The 18,591-nt window shown below is 40.5% G+C and overlaps 2 protein-coding genes and 1 long non-coding RNA gene across 3 annotated transcripts in view; all 3 read right to left on the reverse strand.

Moving 5' to 3' along the window:
* The window catches only part of MUC19 (mucin 19, oligomeric), a 68,735-nt gene extending 64,303 nt beyond the window's left edge, over window positions 1–4,432 (reverse strand). The window contains exons 1-8 of the mRNA XM_017855253.1: window positions 4,360–4,432; window positions 3,932–3,985; window positions 3,747–3,800; window positions 3,009–3,062; window positions 2,799–2,852; window positions 2,171–2,224; window positions 1,997–2,050; window positions 521–574 (exon numbers count right to left, since the gene is read on the reverse strand). Of these exons, the coding sequence (XP_017710742.1) occupies window positions 521–574; window positions 1,997–2,050; window positions 2,171–2,224; window positions 2,799–2,852; window positions 3,009–3,062; window positions 3,747–3,800; window positions 3,932–3,985; window positions 4,360–4,432 (451 nt within the window). The remainder of the gene's footprint in view (window positions 1–520; window positions 575–1,996; window positions 2,051–2,170; window positions 2,225–2,798; window positions 2,853–3,008; window positions 3,063–3,746; window positions 3,801–3,931; window positions 3,986–4,359) is intronic.
* A 689-nt stretch (window positions 4,433–5,121) lies between these two features.
* Window positions 5,122–7,920, reverse strand: LOC108517391 (uncharacterized). The gene is made up of 5 exons (XR_001882089.1): window positions 7,867–7,920; window positions 6,868–6,921; window positions 5,947–6,000; window positions 5,737–5,790; window positions 5,122–5,169 (listed from the first exon to the last, which is right to left on the reverse strand). It is a non-coding gene; the product is annotated as an uncharacterized LOC108517391 (long non-coding RNA).
* Window positions 7,921–7,980: 60 nt separating this feature from the next.
* LOC108517377 (mucin-19-like) lies at window positions 7,981–18,329 on the reverse strand. Its single transcript, XM_017855262.1, has 19 exons — window positions 18,275–18,329; window positions 17,824–17,877; window positions 17,147–17,200; window positions 16,190–16,243; window positions 15,755–15,808; window positions 15,567–15,617; window positions 14,839–14,892; window positions 14,104–14,157; window positions 13,086–13,139; window positions 12,894–12,947; window positions 11,889–11,942; window positions 11,687–11,740; window positions 11,213–11,266; window positions 11,033–11,086; window positions 9,997–10,050; window positions 9,819–9,872; window positions 8,882–8,935; window positions 8,041–8,097; window positions 7,981–7,988 (listed from the first exon to the last, which is right to left on the reverse strand). Exons 1-19 carry the CDS (start codon window positions 18,327–18,329, stop codon window positions 7,981–7,983), a joined length of 981 nt encoding a protein of 326 aa, XP_017710751.1.
* Window positions 18,330–18,591: the final 262 nt, after the last annotated feature.

Here is an 18,591-nt window from a genome sequence, read left to right on the forward strand (position 1 = left end):
AACCACTATTTCAGTATGTTTCTACGGCTCATTTCAGTTAATTCTTCTGCCCTAGATAAAAACTGTTTATAGTTCCTAGTAATACCCTTGCAACATTTCCAAGTATCCTCACAGGAGAAACATCTCAGAACAAATGCAACAGAAATCTCACTTTAAAAGAGGCTATTGGTAAAGTTTTATAAACAGTAAAATCTAAAGAAAATTCTGTGGGACCTGAGATCCATTATACTTAAATAAATGCATAATATTCTGCAGAAAAGTCCATGCCCAAACAAGACATTCTAATGAGAGTCAAGATTCATGGTAATATGTGAATTATGGGCTGCTCATCCTCCCCTGCTCTGGATTCAGTTCCTGTACTGCCCCTGCCTCCTATGAAAGTTGTGACCTCTGAGAAAAGGAAGAATAGGATCAAGAGGTCTGGGAGACACTGGCAAAAAGCATGAGTTGCTATTTTATGATTGCAGCTCTACAAAGTCATCATGCATTCAAGATGAGGATTTCCTTCCCATTCAACTACCTGTGTGGGAACCTCCAGATGTGATTGTTGTCCCAGGGAATTCACCAGAGGTACCTACAATGAGAAGGTAAAGGAGCTAATAGGACAAACAACACTGGAAACAGCAATGCTGCCTTGATCCACTGGAAGACCTTTCCTCAGAATCTCTGTTTCCGAAGGAAATGAACCATGAATGGGTTTCCCTGCAATGTATGCACTACTGTTTTTTTTTTTTTTTTTTTTTTTTTTTTTTTTTTTTTTTTTTTTTTTTTTTTTTGGTACTATTTCTTCCATCACAGCCTACTCAAAAAGAAGGAAGTTTAAATTCACTTTACAGATTTCATGTCCAGTGACTTGGCTCCCTGGTGTTCCAGGAGCAAGAGAAAGTCTTGAATATTCTAAGTGTTCTCCTTTGTGGAACAGGTAATACTGTGATTACCATGTTTTTAAGAATAAACACATAGGAGACATTTATAGATTCCTTTAGTGTTTTTCTGTAGCCTGTGCCAACTGGCATGGGATCCTGTGAACTGCTGCTGACAGGAAGGGAAACTGTGGTGGTAGCTACTGAAGTGAAAAGACTGACATTCTACATAAGAATATGCCTGTCACGACTGGATTAAGAAAATGTGGCACATATACACCATGGAATACGATGCAGCCATAAAAAAGGATGAGTTCGTGTCCTTTGTAGGGACATGGATGCAGCTGGAAACCATCATTCTCAGCAAACTATCCCAAGAACAGGAAACCAAATACCGCATGTTCTCACTCCTAGGTGGGAATTGAACAATGAGATCACTTGGACACAGGAAGGGGATCATCACACACCAGGTCCTATTGTGAGGGCGGTGGGGAGGGATAGCATTAGGAGATATACCTAATGTAAATGAGGAGTTAATGGGTGCAGCACACCAACATGGCACAGGTAGACCTATGTAACAAACCTGCACGTTGTGCACATGCACCCTAGAACTTAAAGTGTAACAAAAAAAAAAAAAAAAGAAAGAAAAAAAAGAAAATGCCTGTCATTTCTCTCATATTCTAGATGCATTTCTACTGTGCCTGATAGTCCTGTCAGTTAGAAGAAAGGTCTCTGCCTCATGTGATTTACATTTGTGGGAGAGGGAACAGATGAAATAAACAAGAAATGTAAAAAACATGTTACTAAGATAGTAGCAGGTGATTGTACTTTGCAGAATCATGATGAGCAGAGTGGGGAGAATCAGTGTTCCAGGAAGGCTGCTGCAGGTCAGTGGGCCTCAGACAGGTGTCCAGGGAACTAACACTGTCATACAGGCCATGGGACAATGCCTGACTTAGATGGCTCAGTTTCTGAAACTCCTTAACAGAACTACTCAGGATGGTCAGAATACATATTGTGCTTTCAGACAAGAAGTAACCGCCTTTCCTTGGCTGCCATTCTCATTTATGTGTTCACCTCAGCACAACAGGGCAGTGAGAAGAACCCCAAAGTCTGAAAATGATGAAGCTTACCTCCTGGAGCTTCTGACCCAGTGACCCTGACCCCTCCTGTGGAACTTGTGGCCTCTGAGAGAAAAGAAAGCAAGAATGAAGTCTGCAGTATGGGGAGTGCAGGGTTATGTAACCCTAGGAGCCTGTCACCCGAGCAGCCATGGTGTAGCATTCTCTGTGTGGCTCTGAACTTACCTGTGTTGTCATTCCCAGGTTGCAGAGTCTTTCCAGAGAATGCCCCAGTGGTAACTATTAAGAAAGAGATGGGTAGTCATGGGTCAGTACCTTGTCATCATCAAGTGGGCAAAGAATAACAACCTCACAAATGGGTAAATCTGTATGCTTATTCAGTATTTCAGGAAACTGGGCTTTAAATCCCAAAAGGTCATCCATATACTCCTCATATAACATCCTTCCCACGGTATAGTACCAAAGGAATTTAACTTATTGGGTCTCCATTTATCTAGATTTCAGGAAGAGGCTCCTAGCAGCTATCACTCTAGATTCTCTACATAACTGTCCAATGGCTGCATGATTACCTTGGGAACGAGCGGGATGGTCTGCTTAAAGTGTATAAATAAATTAAATTTTGAGTTTCTGATTTGCTATCACTGAGTTGCTATTTTTGAGTGTCTGATTTGCTATTAATTTCAACAGCGAACCTGCAGTTACTTTTGCACCAACCTGATATACTTAATAAATTAAGGTAAGATTTTACCTAACAATGTTCCATGTGGAAAAATATGTGACATGCATATATTTCAAGCAATAATCTTTAATGGATATTTTTAAAAAGTGAGTGCAACGACCCAGCAATGCTCACCGGTGGTTATTCTACCCCTTGTCGTTGCACTTCCACCTAGGGAAGCTGTGGCCTCTGAGAGACAGAAAAACAGGGAAGTCATATTAGGAAATATTCAAGGACCATGAAAAGAACATGATGCAACTTCTTGAAAGAACAGCAGCAGAGGAGACATCGAACATCGAAATATGGGAGGAGCTCTGAAGGTTCCCTGGCAACCTGCAGACTCACCTGTGTTGGAACTGCCAGGGGCAAGAGTTGTGCCAGGAGCTGCCCTGGTGGTGGCTGAAACAAAAGGAAGAGTGTGATCACCATGATGATCAACTTTTCCCTTTCCTGTAGGCCTGCCTCTAAAAACTATCCAGACCTATCCAAATTATTTATAAATGGTACTGTCACTGATTCTTCCTGATGTGGTACCCTGTATAATTCTCATTATCCATTTTACTAGCAAAACAATCAAGAGGTCCAAATCCTCAACTTGAGACCATGTGTCTGGTCTTTATCAGGACACAGGTAGTGTCCCCCTTATTTACTATTTTATGCCCAGAATATGGAAGACGAAAACAATTTCCCTGGGACTGTAATGCATCAAGAACATGCTAAACATTTCTGTTGTTTCTGAGGCATGAAAAACACTCTTTAGGAATGTTTCTAAGGTTCATTTAAGTTTTCTCTTCTTTTCTAGATCAAAACTGTTCATAGTTCCCAGTAATGCCCTGGCAACGTTTCTATGAAACCTCACAGGAGAAACTTCTCAGAACAAATTCAATAGAAATCCCACTATAAAAGAGGCTATTGGTAAAGTTTTAGAAAATATAAAATCTAAAGGGAGTTCTACCAGGCCTAAGATTCATTATCCCTAAATAAATGCATAATATCCTGCAGAAAAGTCCACTCCCAAACAAGTCATCCTAATGAGAGTCAAGATTCACGATGACATGCGAATTATGGGCTGCTCATCCTCACCTGCTCTGGAGTCAGTTCCTGTACTGCCCCTGCCTCCTGTGAAAGTTGTGGTCTCTGAGAAAAGAAAGAATAAAAACAAGAGGTCTGGGAGACACTGGCAAAAAGCATCAAGTTGCTATTTTGTGATTGCAGGTCTACAATGTCATCATGCATTCAAGATGAGGATTTCCTTCCCATTCAACTACCTGTGTGGGATCCTCCAGATGTAATTGTTGTCCCAGGGAATTCACCAGAGGTACCTACAATGAGAAGGTAAAGCAGTTAATAGGACAAACAACACTGGAAACAGCAATGCTGCCTTGATCCACTGGAAGACCTTTCCTCAGAATCTCTGTTTCTGAAGAAAATGAATCATGAATGATTTTCCCTGCAATGTATACACTATGGTTTTGCTACTGGCTACTTTTTCCATCACAGGCTATTTAAAAAGAAGGAAGTTTAATCTGACTTTACAGATTTCGTGTCCAGTGACTTGGCTCTCCAGTGATCCAGGAGCAAGAAAAAGTCTTGAACATTCTAAGTGTTCTCCTTTGTGGAAAAAGTAATATTGTAAATATCATGTTTATAAGAATAAACACATAGGATATGTTTATAGACTCCTTTAGTGTTTTACTGTAGCCTGTGCCAACTGGCATGGGATTCCGTGAACTGCTGCTGACATGAAGGGAAATGAGGGTGGTAGCCATTGAAGTAAACAGAGTGACTTTCTACGTAAGAATATGCCTGTCAGTCCTCTCATATTCTGGAACCATTTCCACTGTGCCTGACAGTCTTCTTTCAATGAGAAGAAGAGACAAAGGTCTCTGCCTCATGTGATTTACATTTGTGGGAGAGGGAACAGATGAAATAAACAAGAAATGTAAAAAACATGTTACTAAGATAGTAGCAGGTGATTGTACTTTGCAGAATCATGATGAGCAGAGTGGGGAGAATCAGTGTTCCAGGAAGGCTGCTGCAGGTCAGTGGGCCTCAGACAGGTGTCCAGGGAACTAACACTGTCACACAGGCCATGTGACAATGGCTGACTCAGATGGCCCAGTTTCTGAAACTCCTTAACAGAACTACTCAGGATGGTCAGTTGTCATGCTTCCAGACAAGAAGTAACCGCTTTTCCTTGGCCACCATTCTCATTTATGAGTTCACCTCAGCACAACAGGGCAATGAGAAGAATCTCAAAGCCTGGGAAGGGCGAAACATACCTCCTGGAGCTTTTGACCTAGTGGTCCTGACCCCTCCTGTGGAACTTGTGGCCTCTGAGAGAAAAGCAAGAATGAAGTCTGCAGTATGGGGAGTGCAGGGTTATGTAACCCTAGGAGCCTGTCGCCTGAGCAGCCACGGTGTAGCATTCCCTGTGTGCTTTTTGACTTGCCTGTGTTGTCGTTCCCAGGTTGCAGAGTCTTTCCAGAGAATGCCCCAGTGGTAGCTATTAAGAAAGAGATGGGTAGTCATGGGTCAGTATCTTGTCATCATCAAGTGGGCAGAGAGTAACAACCTCATAAATGGATAAATCTGTATGCTTATTCAGTATTTCAGGAAACTGGGCTTTAAATCCCAAAAGGTCATCCATATACTCCTCATATAATATCCTTCCCATGGTATAGTACCAAAGGAATTTTTACTTATTGGGTCTCCATTTCTCTAGGGTTCAGGAACAGGGTCCTAGCAGCTATCACTCTAGATTCTCTATATAACTGTCCAATGGCTGCATGATTACCTTGGGGACTAGAGGAAATGTCTGCTTAAAGTGTATAAGTAAATTAAATTTTGAGTTTCTGATTTGCTATCACTGATTTGCTATTTTTGAGTTTCCAATCTGTTATGATTTTCAATAGCAAAACCACAATTATTTTTGCACCAACCTGATGAATGAAGGTAAGATTTTACCTAACAATGCTCAGTGTTGCAGAAATGGGTAGCATGCATACATTTCAAGCAATAACTTTTAATGGATATTTTTAAAGAGTGAGTCCAATGACTCAGTAATGCTCACCGGTGGTTATTCTACCTCTTGTCGTTGCACTTCCACCTAGGGAAGCTGTGGCCTCTGAGAGACAGAAAAACAGGGAAGTCATATTAGGAAATATTCAAGGACCATGAAAAGAACATGATGCAACTTCTTGAAAGAACAGCAGCAGAGGAGACATCGAACATCGAAATATGGGAGGAGCTCTGAAGGTTCCCTGGCAACCTGCAGACTCACCCGTGTTGGAACTGCCAGGGGCAAGAGTTGTGCCAGGAGCTGCCCTGGTGGTGGCTGAAACAAAAGGAAGAGTGTGATCACCATGATGATCAACTTTTCCCTTTCCTGTAGGCCTGCCTCTAAAAACTATCTAGGCTTATCTGAATTATTTATAAATGGTACTTTCACCGATTCTTCCTGAGGTGGTACCCTGTATAATTCTCGTTATCCCTTTTACTAGCAAAACAATCAGAAGGTCAGGTTCCTCAACCTAAGGCAATATTTCTGGTCTTCCATCAGGAGACAGGTGGTGGTTCCCATGTTTACTATTTTACTTCCCAGAATACGGAAGACAAAAACAATTTTCCTGGAACTCTTACACATCAAGAATATACTAAACATTTCTCTTGCTTCTAAGTCATCAAAACCACTCTTTAGGAACGTTTCTAAGGTTCACTTAAGTTTTCTCTTCTTCCCTACAACAAACTGTTCATGGTTCCTAGTAATACCCTGGCAATATTTCTATGTAACCTCACAGGAGGAAGTTCTCAGAACAAATGCAATAGATATCTCAGTATAAAAGAGGCTATTGACAAAGTTTTAGAAACTATAAAATCTAAAGGAAGTTCTACTGGGCCTAAGATTCATTATCCCTAAATAAATGCATAATATTCTGCAGAAAAGTCACTCCCAAACAAGTCACCCTAATGAGTCAAGATTCACAGTAACATGCGAATTATGGGCTGCTCGTCCTCATCTGCTCTGGATTCAGTTCCTTTACTGCCCCTGCCTCCTGTGAAAGTTGTGGCCTCTGAGAAAGGAAAGAATAGGATCAAGGGGTCTGGGAGACACTGGTAAAAAGCATTGAGTCACTCTTTCACAACTGCAGCTCTACAAAGTCATCATCCATTCAAGATGCAGATTTCCTTCCCATTCAACTACCTGTGTGGGAACCTCCAGATGTAAATGTTGTCCCTGGGAATTCACCAGAGGTACCTAAAATGAGAAGGTAAAGGAGCTAATAGGACAAACAACACTGGAAACAGCAATGCTGCCTTGATCCACTGGAAGACCTTTCCTCAGATTCTCTGTTTCAGAGGGAAATGAACCATGATGGTTTTCCCTCCAATGCATTGACTATTGTTTTGCTACTGACTACTTCTTCCATCACAGCCTATTTAGAAAGAAGAAAGTTTAATCGCACTTTACAGATTTCATATCCAGTGACTCGGCTCTCTGGTGATCCAGGAGCAAGGAAAAGTCTTGAACATTCTAAGTGTTTTCCTTTATGGAACAGGTAATCCTGTGATTATCATGTTTTTAAGAATAAACACATAGATGTTTATAGCTTCCTTTAGTGTCTTTATGTAGCCTGTGCGAACTGGCATGGGATCCTGTGAGCTGCTGCTGACACCAAGGGCAACTGTGTTGGTACCAATTGAAGTAACCAAAGTGACATTCTACATAAGAATATGCCTGTCACTCACCTCATATTCTAGAAGAATTTTCACTGTGTCTGACAGTGAGAAGAAGAAAGTCTCTGCCTCATGTGATTTACATTTGTGGGAGAGAGAACACAGGAAATAAACAAGAAGTGTAACAAATATGTTTGACAGATGGCAGCAGGTGATAGTACTTTGTGGAATCATGATGAGCAGAGCGGGGACAATCAGGGTTCCAAGAAGACTGCTGCAGGTCAGTGGGCCTCAGCTAGGTGTCCAGAGAACTAACACTGTTACACAGGTCATGGAGCAATGCCTGACATACATAAGCCAGTGAATCAAATTCTTTAGCAGGACTACTCAGGATGGTCAGAATATATGTTGTGCTTCCAGGCAAGAAGTAACCCCCTTTCCTTGGCCCTCATTCTCATTCATGTGTTCACCTTAGCACAACAGGGAAATGAGGAGAACCCTGAGGTCTGGGACTGACGAAGCTTACCTCCTGGAGCTTCTGATCTGGTGGCCCTGACCCCTCCTGTGGAACTTGTGGCCTCTGAGAGAAAAGAAAGCAAGCATGAAGTCTGCAGTATGGGGAGTACAGAGTTATGTAACCCTAGGAGCCTGTCACCCGAGCAGCCATGGTATACCATTCCCTGTGTGCTTTTGTACTTGCCTGTGTTGTCATTCCCAGGTTCCAGAGTCTTTCCAGAGAATGCCCCAGTGGTAGCTACTGAGAAAGAGATGAGTAGTCACGAGTCAGTATCTCATTACCATGAAGTTGGCAAACAGTATCAGCAAATAAAGAGACATGGTTTGCATACTTATTTATTATTTCAGTAAACTGGGATTTTTTTTTTTTTTTTTTTTTTTTTTTTTTTTTTTTTTTTTTTTTGAGACAGAGTCTCACTCTTACCCAGACTGGAGCATAATGGCACAATCTCAGCTCACTGCAACCTCCACCTCCTGGGCTCAAGCCATCCTCCAGCCTTAGCCTCCCAAGTAGCTGGGACTACAAGCACATGCCACCACGCCCAGCTATTTTTTGTCTTATTATTATTTGTAAAGACAGGGTTTCACCATATCACCCAGGCTGGTCTCAATCTCCTTGGCTTAAGTGATCCTCCCACCTCGGTCTCTCAAAGTTCTGGGATTACAGGCATGAGTCACCATGCCCGGCTGTAAACTGGGCTTTTTATGCCTAATAGTAATCTGCATATTCTTCATAAAATATACATGTGACAAAATATTTACCAAGTAATTTTTTACTTGTTGGGCTTTCTTTCTTCTAGAGTTCACGACTAGATAGATAGAAGCTAACTCTATCTCACAGCTTCTGTTCAAAGCTGTTCAAAGCAGAAGAAATAAGAACAAAATCTGAGAATCTGAAACCTCAGTCAATGAATAATGGTAAGATTATCTTTAATAATCCTCAGTATTGGAGAAATGATTAGCATGGATACATTTCAGTCTGTAATCCTTTGGGGGTATTAATGGCAGGTGAATGCAATGCTCACCTGTGGCTAATCCACTTCCTGTGGTCCCACTTCCTCTAATGTATGTTGTGGTCTCTGAGAGAGAGAAAAACAGAGAGGACATATTTGGAAAATATTGAAAGGCCATGAAACAGATATATTATTCATGGATAGAATTGCACCAAATGAGGCATCTATGTAAAGATCCTTGAAGAGTTTCCTGACAACCTGTAGACTCACTTGTATTGGAACTGCCAGGGGCAAGAATTGTGCCAGGAGTTATCCCAGTGGTGGATGAAACATCAAGAGGACTGTGGTCATTATGGTGCTTATGTTTCTTCCCCCCAAAGATCTGGCTCTAGAAAGAATCTAAGCATATCATCACTATATCCAAAAAACTCTTTTTCTGGTTCTTCCCTGATGATAGGCCAGATGTATTTTCTCATTAACAAATTTATTATCAAACTAGTAAGAGTGATCAATTTCTCAACATGTGGCAATAGTCTTGGAATTCCATGAGAGGAAGACAGGTGGTTTCCTCCCATATTCATTGGTTTTACTTTAAAAAAATTAAGCTTAATGAGAATTTTAGACATTCATAAAATAATTATTATTTGTATTGCTTTGGGTCATAGAAACCTTTACCAGGCATGATTTCAAGGTTCGTTTACCTTGTCTTTACTTCCCAAGAACAAAACAACTGTTTTAAGCTCATACTAAAATCCTGGAAGTGTTTATAACCTTATAGGAGAAATTTATCAAAACAGATTCAGGAGGCATCACATTCAAAAGACACTATTGGTAATTTGTGTGTATTAAAAAAAAAAAAAATTAAATGTAAAAAAACGTTCTTCGGGCTTAGATTCATTTTCCCAAAAAAAGAAATGCACAATGTTCTGCAGGAAAGTTCACTTCTAAACAAGTCATAATAATAAAAGTCATAATTCAAATAACTCCCAAATCATGGCCTGCTCCTCACCTGCTATGGATTCAGTTCCAATACTGCCCCTGCTTCCTGTCACAGCTGTGGTCTCTGCAGGAAAAAGAGAATCAAGAGGTGTAAGGAATTGAAGATACAAGGAAAAAGTTATTTTATGATTGCAGCTCTAAAAAGTTATCATACATTCAACATGAGGATTTCCTTCTTGTTGAACTACCTGTGTGGAAATCTCCAGATGTAATGGTTGTTCCTGGGAATTCACCAGAAGTACCTAAAATGAGAAGAGTAAAGGTGCTAATAGAGCAAAGAATAGTAAAAGAAGTTATATGATCCTGAACCACTAGAGGCCTTTCCTAAGAACATGTGTTTTGGAAGGAAATGAACCGTGAATGACTATCCCTTTATTTCTTTGCCCCTCAACTGAACATTGTTGCTTCGGGGGTTCCCTTTCCATAGATCCCAGAGAATGTGAAAGGAGACTTTATCTCCCCCTCACCTGTTGAACTTCCAGAAGCTGGGCTTCCTGATGTGACAATGATGTGTTAAGAAGAAAAAAGCAGACTACCTTCTATCTTTATAAATATTTCTCATCAATTACTTCAGGTATTTTGATATTCACATGTTTAAAAAAGAACTCTCTAACTCTAATATTGCCATGTGATGACTTTATTCAATCTATTCTACCTGGCTTGGAATTCTGACTTCAGGTGAAACTATAGTTGTACCGATTAAATAGAATGAACTACTTCAAAATAATTTATTTCATCATTCCACTAATATTTATTAAGCATCTCTTCTGTGTAATATTGTTTAGGACCTTGGGATGTATCAGTCAGCAAAATGTTCAAAGATCTTTCTCCTAATGCACCTTACATTCTAGCAGCTGGAGGCCAGCAACGAACAAGAAATATAATAAATAAGTCAGTGTGAAAGATGTTAGTAAACCCTTTGGGAAAAAGGCAAATTGTATAAAAGGCAAATTGTATGCCCTGATTGGTGGGGGGTATCCAGCAGTCTGCCCTTATGCCTGCTACATAATAACTAGCTCTGCAAGCCTGGGCTGCTAGAAATCCAGAGGGATAAGCCAGAAGAGTCCAGGGAATTCCTAGGCACAACCAGCTTTGTGACTCTGGCATGCTGTGTTCCCAGAGGAAATGTGGGCCCCTTTCCTCAGCCCACCTTCACATCAATGTCTTCACTGCAGAGAACAGGGATTTGATAAAAGCACCAAAGCCTCAGAGTAAAAAACTCACCTCCTGGACGTTCTGCTTGGCTGGTGTCACCCCCTACCATGGAAGCTGTGGCCCCTGAGAGAGAGAGAAAAGAAAGGAAAGAGTGAAGACCAGTTTTTGAGAGAGTACACACGGCGCTGTGGGCAGAGTATGTCAATAAAGGTGCCCATGTCCAGATTTTGCATGTATTTTCAGACTTGCCTGTCTTGTAACTTCCAGGTTTCAGTGTTTTTCCAGAGACTACAACGGTAATACCTACAACAAGAAAGAGATGGTGTCACTAGCTGAACTCTATTTCCACTTGGTTTCTATAGGAATCTCAAATCCCCACTTAGAAGCAAACTATTACTCTGAGACTCACAGTGCTAGAAGAAATTCATATTTGTCCCACGCAACATTTCTTTCCACAGCAATTTTACTGAGACAGTTATCAACTATCATGTCCTTCTCGTTGGGGGGAAGATAAGAATTTTCTCCCCATATTACTTATTTATCTGTCATTGGTTTGACATCATGATGGTTTAGTGAGGGACTTTGTAAGCTCAGGAAATAAGGAGACTGTCTAGTCTTTTCTATGAATTTTCTCAATATAGCATATACAAATCATGTAGATATTTTCAGAAGACTATTGAAGGTGTCATTAGGAATTACAAGTCTTAGCCTAGCAGCACTCACCCGTGGCTCTTCCAACACTTGTTGTTCCACTTACTCTTAGGAAAGTGGTGGCCTCTAAGGGAGACAAAGGGATAAGAGTTACCTGGAGTATATTTAAGGATTGTGGAGAAGATATGGTGCTACTCCTGCAAAAAATAATACAAAGGAGATATCTAATTATGTGAGGGCATGTGGAAGATTCCATGTCAACCTGTTGACTTACCTGTCTTGGAACGGCCAGGGGCAACAGTTGTGGCAGGAACTACCCCAGTGGTGGCTGAAACACAATGGGAACTGGCATCACCACAGTGACTCCTGTTTGTCTCCTGAAGACCTGCCTCTAGAAGGAATCTGTTTACATCTTTAAGATGTCAAAGGTCACTTTCTCTGGCTGCCACTCTGATGTGTTTTCCCATTCATTAATAAACTACCAATGCAGTCAAAGGGGCAAAATTTGGGGATTACACCTGACATTCCATGAGAGCAAAACAGGTGGTTTTCTCCCATACTTACCCATTACACTGCCAGAGGTAGAAGACAAAAAATTCTTTATTTCATGATAATTTAATCTATTTTTACTTTTCTTTCTAATTTTTATGTAAGTATACATATTTCTGGGGGTTGTATGGGAGGTTTTGATATATGTATATATTATGTAATAATCAAGTCATGATATTTAGCTTATCCATCATCTCACTTATCATTGCTTTCTGGGCAGAACATTCAGAACCTTCTTGTCAAGGATATTTGAATGTACACCATAATATTGTTGACCATAGGCACCTCACTGCTACAAAACACCAGAACTAATTACTCCTAATTGCTCCCCATTGACCCAATACTATAATTATTTCTCTTGCTTTGGAGGCAAGGAAACATCTATGCAGGCATGTTTTTAAAGTTCATTTGTGTTATCTCTACTTCCTGGAATCAAAACTGTTTTCTAACCTCTCCTATTACACTGGAAATATTTATACATTATATTATGTGGAAATTTCTCAAAACAATTACATCCCATTTACACCTCACCTAGAAGAGTCAACCCATTTGAAAAGAGGATTTTAGGATATTTATAGGGAAATATTAAATTAAAAATATATTTGGCCTCAGTTACATTGTCTATAAATCCATATTTCATATTCTGTAGGAAAGCCTACTTCTAAGTAAGTCATCCTCATGAGAGTTATGATTCATAGTAACTCCCAAATTGTGGGCTGCTCTTCCTCACCTGTTCTGAATTCACTTTCAGTGTTGCCCCTGCCACCTGCGAGAGTTGTGGCTTCTGAGGAAAGAAAGAGGAAAATCATGAGGTCTGGGGAATTTGAGATATGATTTAAAAACATTGAGGCGCTATTTTATGACTGCAGCTCTACAAAATTATCATGCACGCAAAATGGAGATTTCCTTCTCATTGAACTACCTGTGTGGGAACCTCCAGATGAAATGGTTGTCCCAGAGAATTTACCAGAGGTACCTAAAACGAGAATATAAAGAGCTAACAGAGCAAGCAGTACTGGAATCAGAGCAATGTTGTCTTGAACTATTTGTGAAAATTTTCCTGACAACGTCTATTTTAGAAAAAAAATATACACTATAATTTGTTTGTGAACTTATTGTTTAATGTTCTCGCACTGACTATTCCTTCCACTGTACCCTAGCAAAAAAAAAAAAAAAAAAAAAAAAAAAGGAAGCTAATTTCACTTTACTGATTTCACTTCCAGTGATGTGGCTCCCTGTCATTCCAGTGGGAAAAAGAAGGAAACATTTTGATATTTCCAATGTTCTTATTTGTATAACTGGTGATAGTGTGATAATCAGGTATTTAAAAATACACTTATGTCAATATTTTTACATTTCCATGGTGTTTTAAGTAGCCTCCTTGACTTCGTTCAGACCCAATAAACTGCTGCTGACACCAAGTGAAACTGAAGTAAACAGTGAGTCTCTACATGAGAATATGCCTGTCACTTATCTCATATTTTGTAAGCATTTCCTCTGTGCCTGACATCATCCTCTCAGTGAAGAGAACAGACAAAGTATCTGCCTTGTGAGATTTGTGTTTGTGAGAGAGGAAATAGAAAATATGCAAAAGTGTAATAAACATGTTAGAGAGATGGCAACAGGTGATAGTGCTTTGTGGAATCATGATGGCCTGAGTGGGGAGAATCAGAGTTCTGTGGAGGCTGCTGCAGGTCAGTGGGTCTCAGCTAGGTGTCCAGAGAACTAACACTATCACACAGGCCATGGAGCAATGCCTAACTTAGATGACCAAGTGGCAGGAATTCCTTAGCAGGACTACTCAGGATAGTCAGAATACATGTTGTGCTTCTAGACAAGAAGTAACCCCCTTTCCTTAGCCCCCATTCTCATTTATGTGTTCACCTCAGCACAACAGGGCAATGAGGAGAACCTTGAGGTTTGGGACTGGCGAACCTTACCTCCTGAGGCTTCTGTTCCAGTGGCTCTGACCCCTCCTGTGGAACTTGTGGCCTCTGAGAGAAAAGAAAGCAAGCATGAAGTCTGCAGTATGGGGAATACAGGGTTACATTACCCTAGTACCCTAGGAGGTTACGTCACACCTGTGCAGCCATGGTGTAGCATTCCCTGCGTGCTTTTTGACTTGCCTGTGTTATCATTCCCAGGTTCCAGAGTCTTTCCAGAGAATGCCCCATTGGTAGCTATTAATAAAGGGATGGGGCAATGGGGGGTCATTACCTCATTACCATGACGTGGGAAAAGAGTATTAAGCAAATAAATGGACACAGGCTGTATACTTATTCATTATTTCAATAAACTGGCCTTTAAATGCCAGAAACTAATCTCTACACTTCTCAGATAATATTCTTCCCATGGTCTATTTACCCAATTTTTTTTTAACTTATTAGGCTTCCTTTTCTCAAGATTTCATGAATAGGGAGATAGAAGCTAACTCTAGATTTTCTATGTAACTGTCAGTCAAATGGCTGCATGTTTACCTTGGGGGGCAATAGAAGAGTCTGTTCAAGCACAAGAAATAAGAATGAAATTTGAGATTCTGTATTTAGTCAGTGAAAAATGGCAGGAACTTTCCTAACAATGTTAATATGGGAGAAATGAGAGTACGGATACTTTTCAAGCCACAGGCTTTATTGGATCTTATTAGCAAGTGAGTGCAATGAACCAGTAATGCTCACCTGTCGCTATTCCACCTCTTGTCTTTGCACTTTCTTGTAGGGAAGTTGTGGACTCTGAGAGACAGGAAAACAGAAAAGACATATTTGGAAAATATTCAAAGGCCATGAAACAGATAGGGAATTACTCTCATAAACAATAACACCAGAAGAGATATCTAATTATGAGAGGAGCTCTGAAGAGTTCCCTGTCAACCTGCAGAACCATTTAATTCTCAATGCAATCAGAGGGGCCAGTTCTTCAGCTTGAAGCAATATACATTCCATGAGAGGGAGAGACACAATTTTCCATACTCACCAATTTACTGCCAGGAATGAAACACAAAAAATTAAGTTTGCTGGCAATTTGAGATGTCAAGAAAGTACTAATAATTATATTGTTTTTAGGACATGGAAACCTCTATGTACATGTATTTCTAGGATTCATTCACATTATCTCTCCTTCCCTGGATCACAAATGTTTTTTGCTCCTACTAATATCCTGGCCATACTTACATATAACATTACAGGAGAAATTTCTCAGAACAATTACAAGAGCCATTTCACTTCTAATAGGATATTGGTAAATTTTGGGGAAAATATTTAATTTAAAGGCAGAACTATTTGTGCTAAGATGCATTGTCCAGAAATAAATGCAAAATATTCTGTAGGAAAGCCCACTTCCAAACAAGTCATGCTTATGAGAGTCATGATTCACGGTAAATCCCAAATCATGAGCTGCTCCGCCTCACCTGCTCTGGATTCAGTTCCAGTACTGCCCCTACCTCCTGTGAGAGTTGTGGCTTCCGAGAAAAGAAGAAAACAAAGAGGTCTGGGGAATCTGAGATACTGTGGAAAACTATCACAGTGCCAGTTTTTTATTGCAGCTCTGCAAAGTTATCATGCATTCCAGATGAGGAACTCATTCCCATTCAACTACCTGTGTGGAAGCCTCCAGATGAAATGGTTGTCCCAGAGAATTCTCCAGAAGTACCTAAAAAGAGAAAAATAAAGGAGCTAATAGGGCAAATAATACTGGAATCATCAGTGTGTTCCTGAACCACTAGAAGACCTTTCTAGTTTCCGAAGGAAATTAACAATGAATAATTTTTCCCCAACTATTGACAGATGATTTGCTATGGATTATCCTTTCCCCTGCAGCCTATTCAAAACAGTAATAGCTTAAATTCAATTTAAAAGGAAGGATACTTAAATTCACTTTACTAACTTCACTTTCAGTGATGTAGTTTCCTGGTGTTCCTGGAGGAGGAAAAATGTCTTGAACATTCTAAATGTTCCTGTTTGTGTAACTGATAATATTGTGATAATCAGATATTTATACCTCCCGCTGGTGATTTTAAGTAGTTCATCCTACCTGGCTTGGGACCCTGTGAACTGCTGCTGGCAACAGGTGAAACCGTGGTCGTAGCTGTTGAAGTAAACAGAGTGACACTCAAAATAAGCATATACTTGTCACTCATCTTATATGCTGTAAGCAATCCTTTGTACCTGACATTCTCTTCTCAGTGAAAAGAACAGACAACAGTCTCTGCCTTGTGAGATTTCCATTTGTGGGAGAGGGAACACAGAAAATAAACAAGTATAATAAATATGTTCAATAGATGTCAGCTGATAGTACTTTGTGGAATCATGAGGGGCAGAATGGAAGAATTGGGGGTTCTGAGGAGGCTGCTGCAGGTCAGTGGGCCTCAGCCAGGTGCCCAGAGTACTAAAATTGTCACACAGGAAATGGAGCAATGCCTGACTTAGATAACTCAGTGATAAGGTTTGACTCTCAGTCCCCACTCAAATCTCAGGTTGAATTATAATCCCCAGTGTTGGGGGAAGGAACTTGGTTGGAGCTGATTGGATCACAGAGGCTGGACTTCCCCCTTGCTGTTCTTGTGATACTGAGTTCTCACAAGAACTGCTTCTTTAAAAGTGTGTAGCACTTTCTCTTTCACTCTCTGTCTCTCTCCTGTCACCAAGTGAAGATGTACTTGCTTCCTCTTCGCCTCCCACCATGATTGTAAGTTTCCTGATGCCTCCCCAGCCATGCCTCCATACAGCCTGCAGAACTGTCCATCATTAAACCTGTTTTCTTTATAAACTAACTAGTCTCAGGTAGTTCCTTAAAGCAGTGTGAGAATAAACTAATATGACCAGTTTCTGAAATTCTTTAGCAGAACAACTCAGATCAGAATACATGTTGTGCTTCCAGTTAAGAAGTAATTGTCTTTCCTTGGCCCTCATTCTCGTTTATGTGTTCACCTCAGCACCCCACAACAGGGCAAGGATGAGAATTCTGAAGCCTGGGACTGATGAAGCTTACCTCCTGGAGCTTCTGATCCAGTGGTCCTGACCCCTCTTGAGGAACCTGTGGTTTCTAACAGAAAATAAAGCAAGAATAAAGACTGCAGTATGAAGACATACAGGGTTATGTAGCCCTAGGAGCCTGTCATCTGAGCAGCCAAGATGTAGCAGCCCAGTATGCTTTTGGATTATCCTGTGTTGTCATTCCCAAGTTCCAGAGTCTTTCTAGAGAAGCCACCATGGTATTAAGAAAGTGGGTAATGGGCAACAAGCAAATAGATTGATAAAATATATATTCTTATTCAATATGTCAGTAAACTGGGTTTTGAATGCTAAAAGGACATCTGTGTATTTCTCATATAATATCCTTCCCACAGTATATCGCCCAAAGACATTCTTACTTATCGAGTCTCTTTTTTTTCTAGAGTTTTGGAACAGGGAGATGGGGGCTATCTCTAGATCATCTATGTAACTGTCAATCAAATGACTGATGACTGCCTTGGGTGTGGAAAGAGAATCTGCTTACAGCACAGGAAGTAAGAATGAAATTTGAGTTTCTGATCTTTCATCAATGAATAATGGTAATTTCTTGATCAGTACTCAATATGGGAGAATCCAGTCACATGGATTCATTTCGCACCACAGTCTTTATTGAATATTATTGGCAAATGAGTGCAATGACCCAGCAATGCTCACCTGTGGCTATTCCACCTCTTGTTGATGTACTTCCTCCTAAGGAAGTTGTGGCTTCTGAGAGACAGAAAAACAGAAAAGTCATATTTGAAAAATATTCAATCACTATGAAATGAATAAGATACTACTCTTAAAAAGACAAGCACCAGAGAATACATCAAATTATGGGAGGAGCTCTGAAGAGTTCCCTGCCAACCTGCAGACTCACCTGTCCTGGAACTGCCAGGGGCAAGGGTTGTGCCAGGAGCCACCCCAGTCGTAGATGAAACACCAAGGGGACTGGGATCACCATGGTGATTAATCTTTCTTTCCTACAGACCTGCCTCTAGAAAGAATCTAAACCTAACTTATATCTAACTAGCACTTTCCCTAGCTCTTCCCTGGTGATGAGCCCTGTGTATTTTCTTACTAACCATTTTATTACCAAAGCAACCGAAGTGATAATGTTCTTTACCTGTGATAATCTTCCTAGTATTCTCGGTCAGGAGGACAATGTGGGTTTCTCCCATGCTCCCCTGTTCTCCTCCCTGTGTCTTGGTTGTCAGATTCAAGAGTGGTGCCTACTGTGGGATGGTTGCAGAGAATGCCATGAGTGTGCTGAGAACTCCAGACGTTGTGAAAATATTTAGCTCTTCATTTGTGAAAAGGAAGCACTAACACAGTGCAGGTGTGTTTCCTGGGTTCATGTAGCTCCTCTGTGTTTCTCAGCAAGTTTTATCACCCCCTCCTCTTCTAAAAGCTTCTAATGTTTGTAATTTCACAGCAGAAGTT

Source organism: Rhinopithecus bieti, unplaced genomic scaffold (assembly GCF_001698545.2).
Source record: "Rhinopithecus bieti isolate Rb0 unplaced genomic scaffold, ASM169854v2 scaffold_1070, whole genome shotgun sequence".
In the NCBI taxonomy this organism is placed as follows: domain Eukaryota; kingdom Metazoa; phylum Chordata; class Mammalia; order Primates; family Cercopithecidae; genus Rhinopithecus; species Rhinopithecus bieti.

Coding starts and splice junctions, on each gene's coding strand:
- LOC108517377 (XM_017855262.1), bottom strand. CDS start 18,329: ATGGGAGAAACCCACATTGTCCTCCTGACCGAGAATACTAGGAAGATT. Junction 10,051..11,032: donor CCAAGCAGAACGTCCAGGAG/GTGAGTTTTTTA, acceptor TTCTCATTTTAG/GTACTTCTGGTGAATTCCCA. Junction 8,098..8,881: donor AGGAAGTGGATTAGCCACAG/GTGAGCATTGCA, acceptor TCTCTTTCTCAG/TAGCTACCACTGGGGCATTC.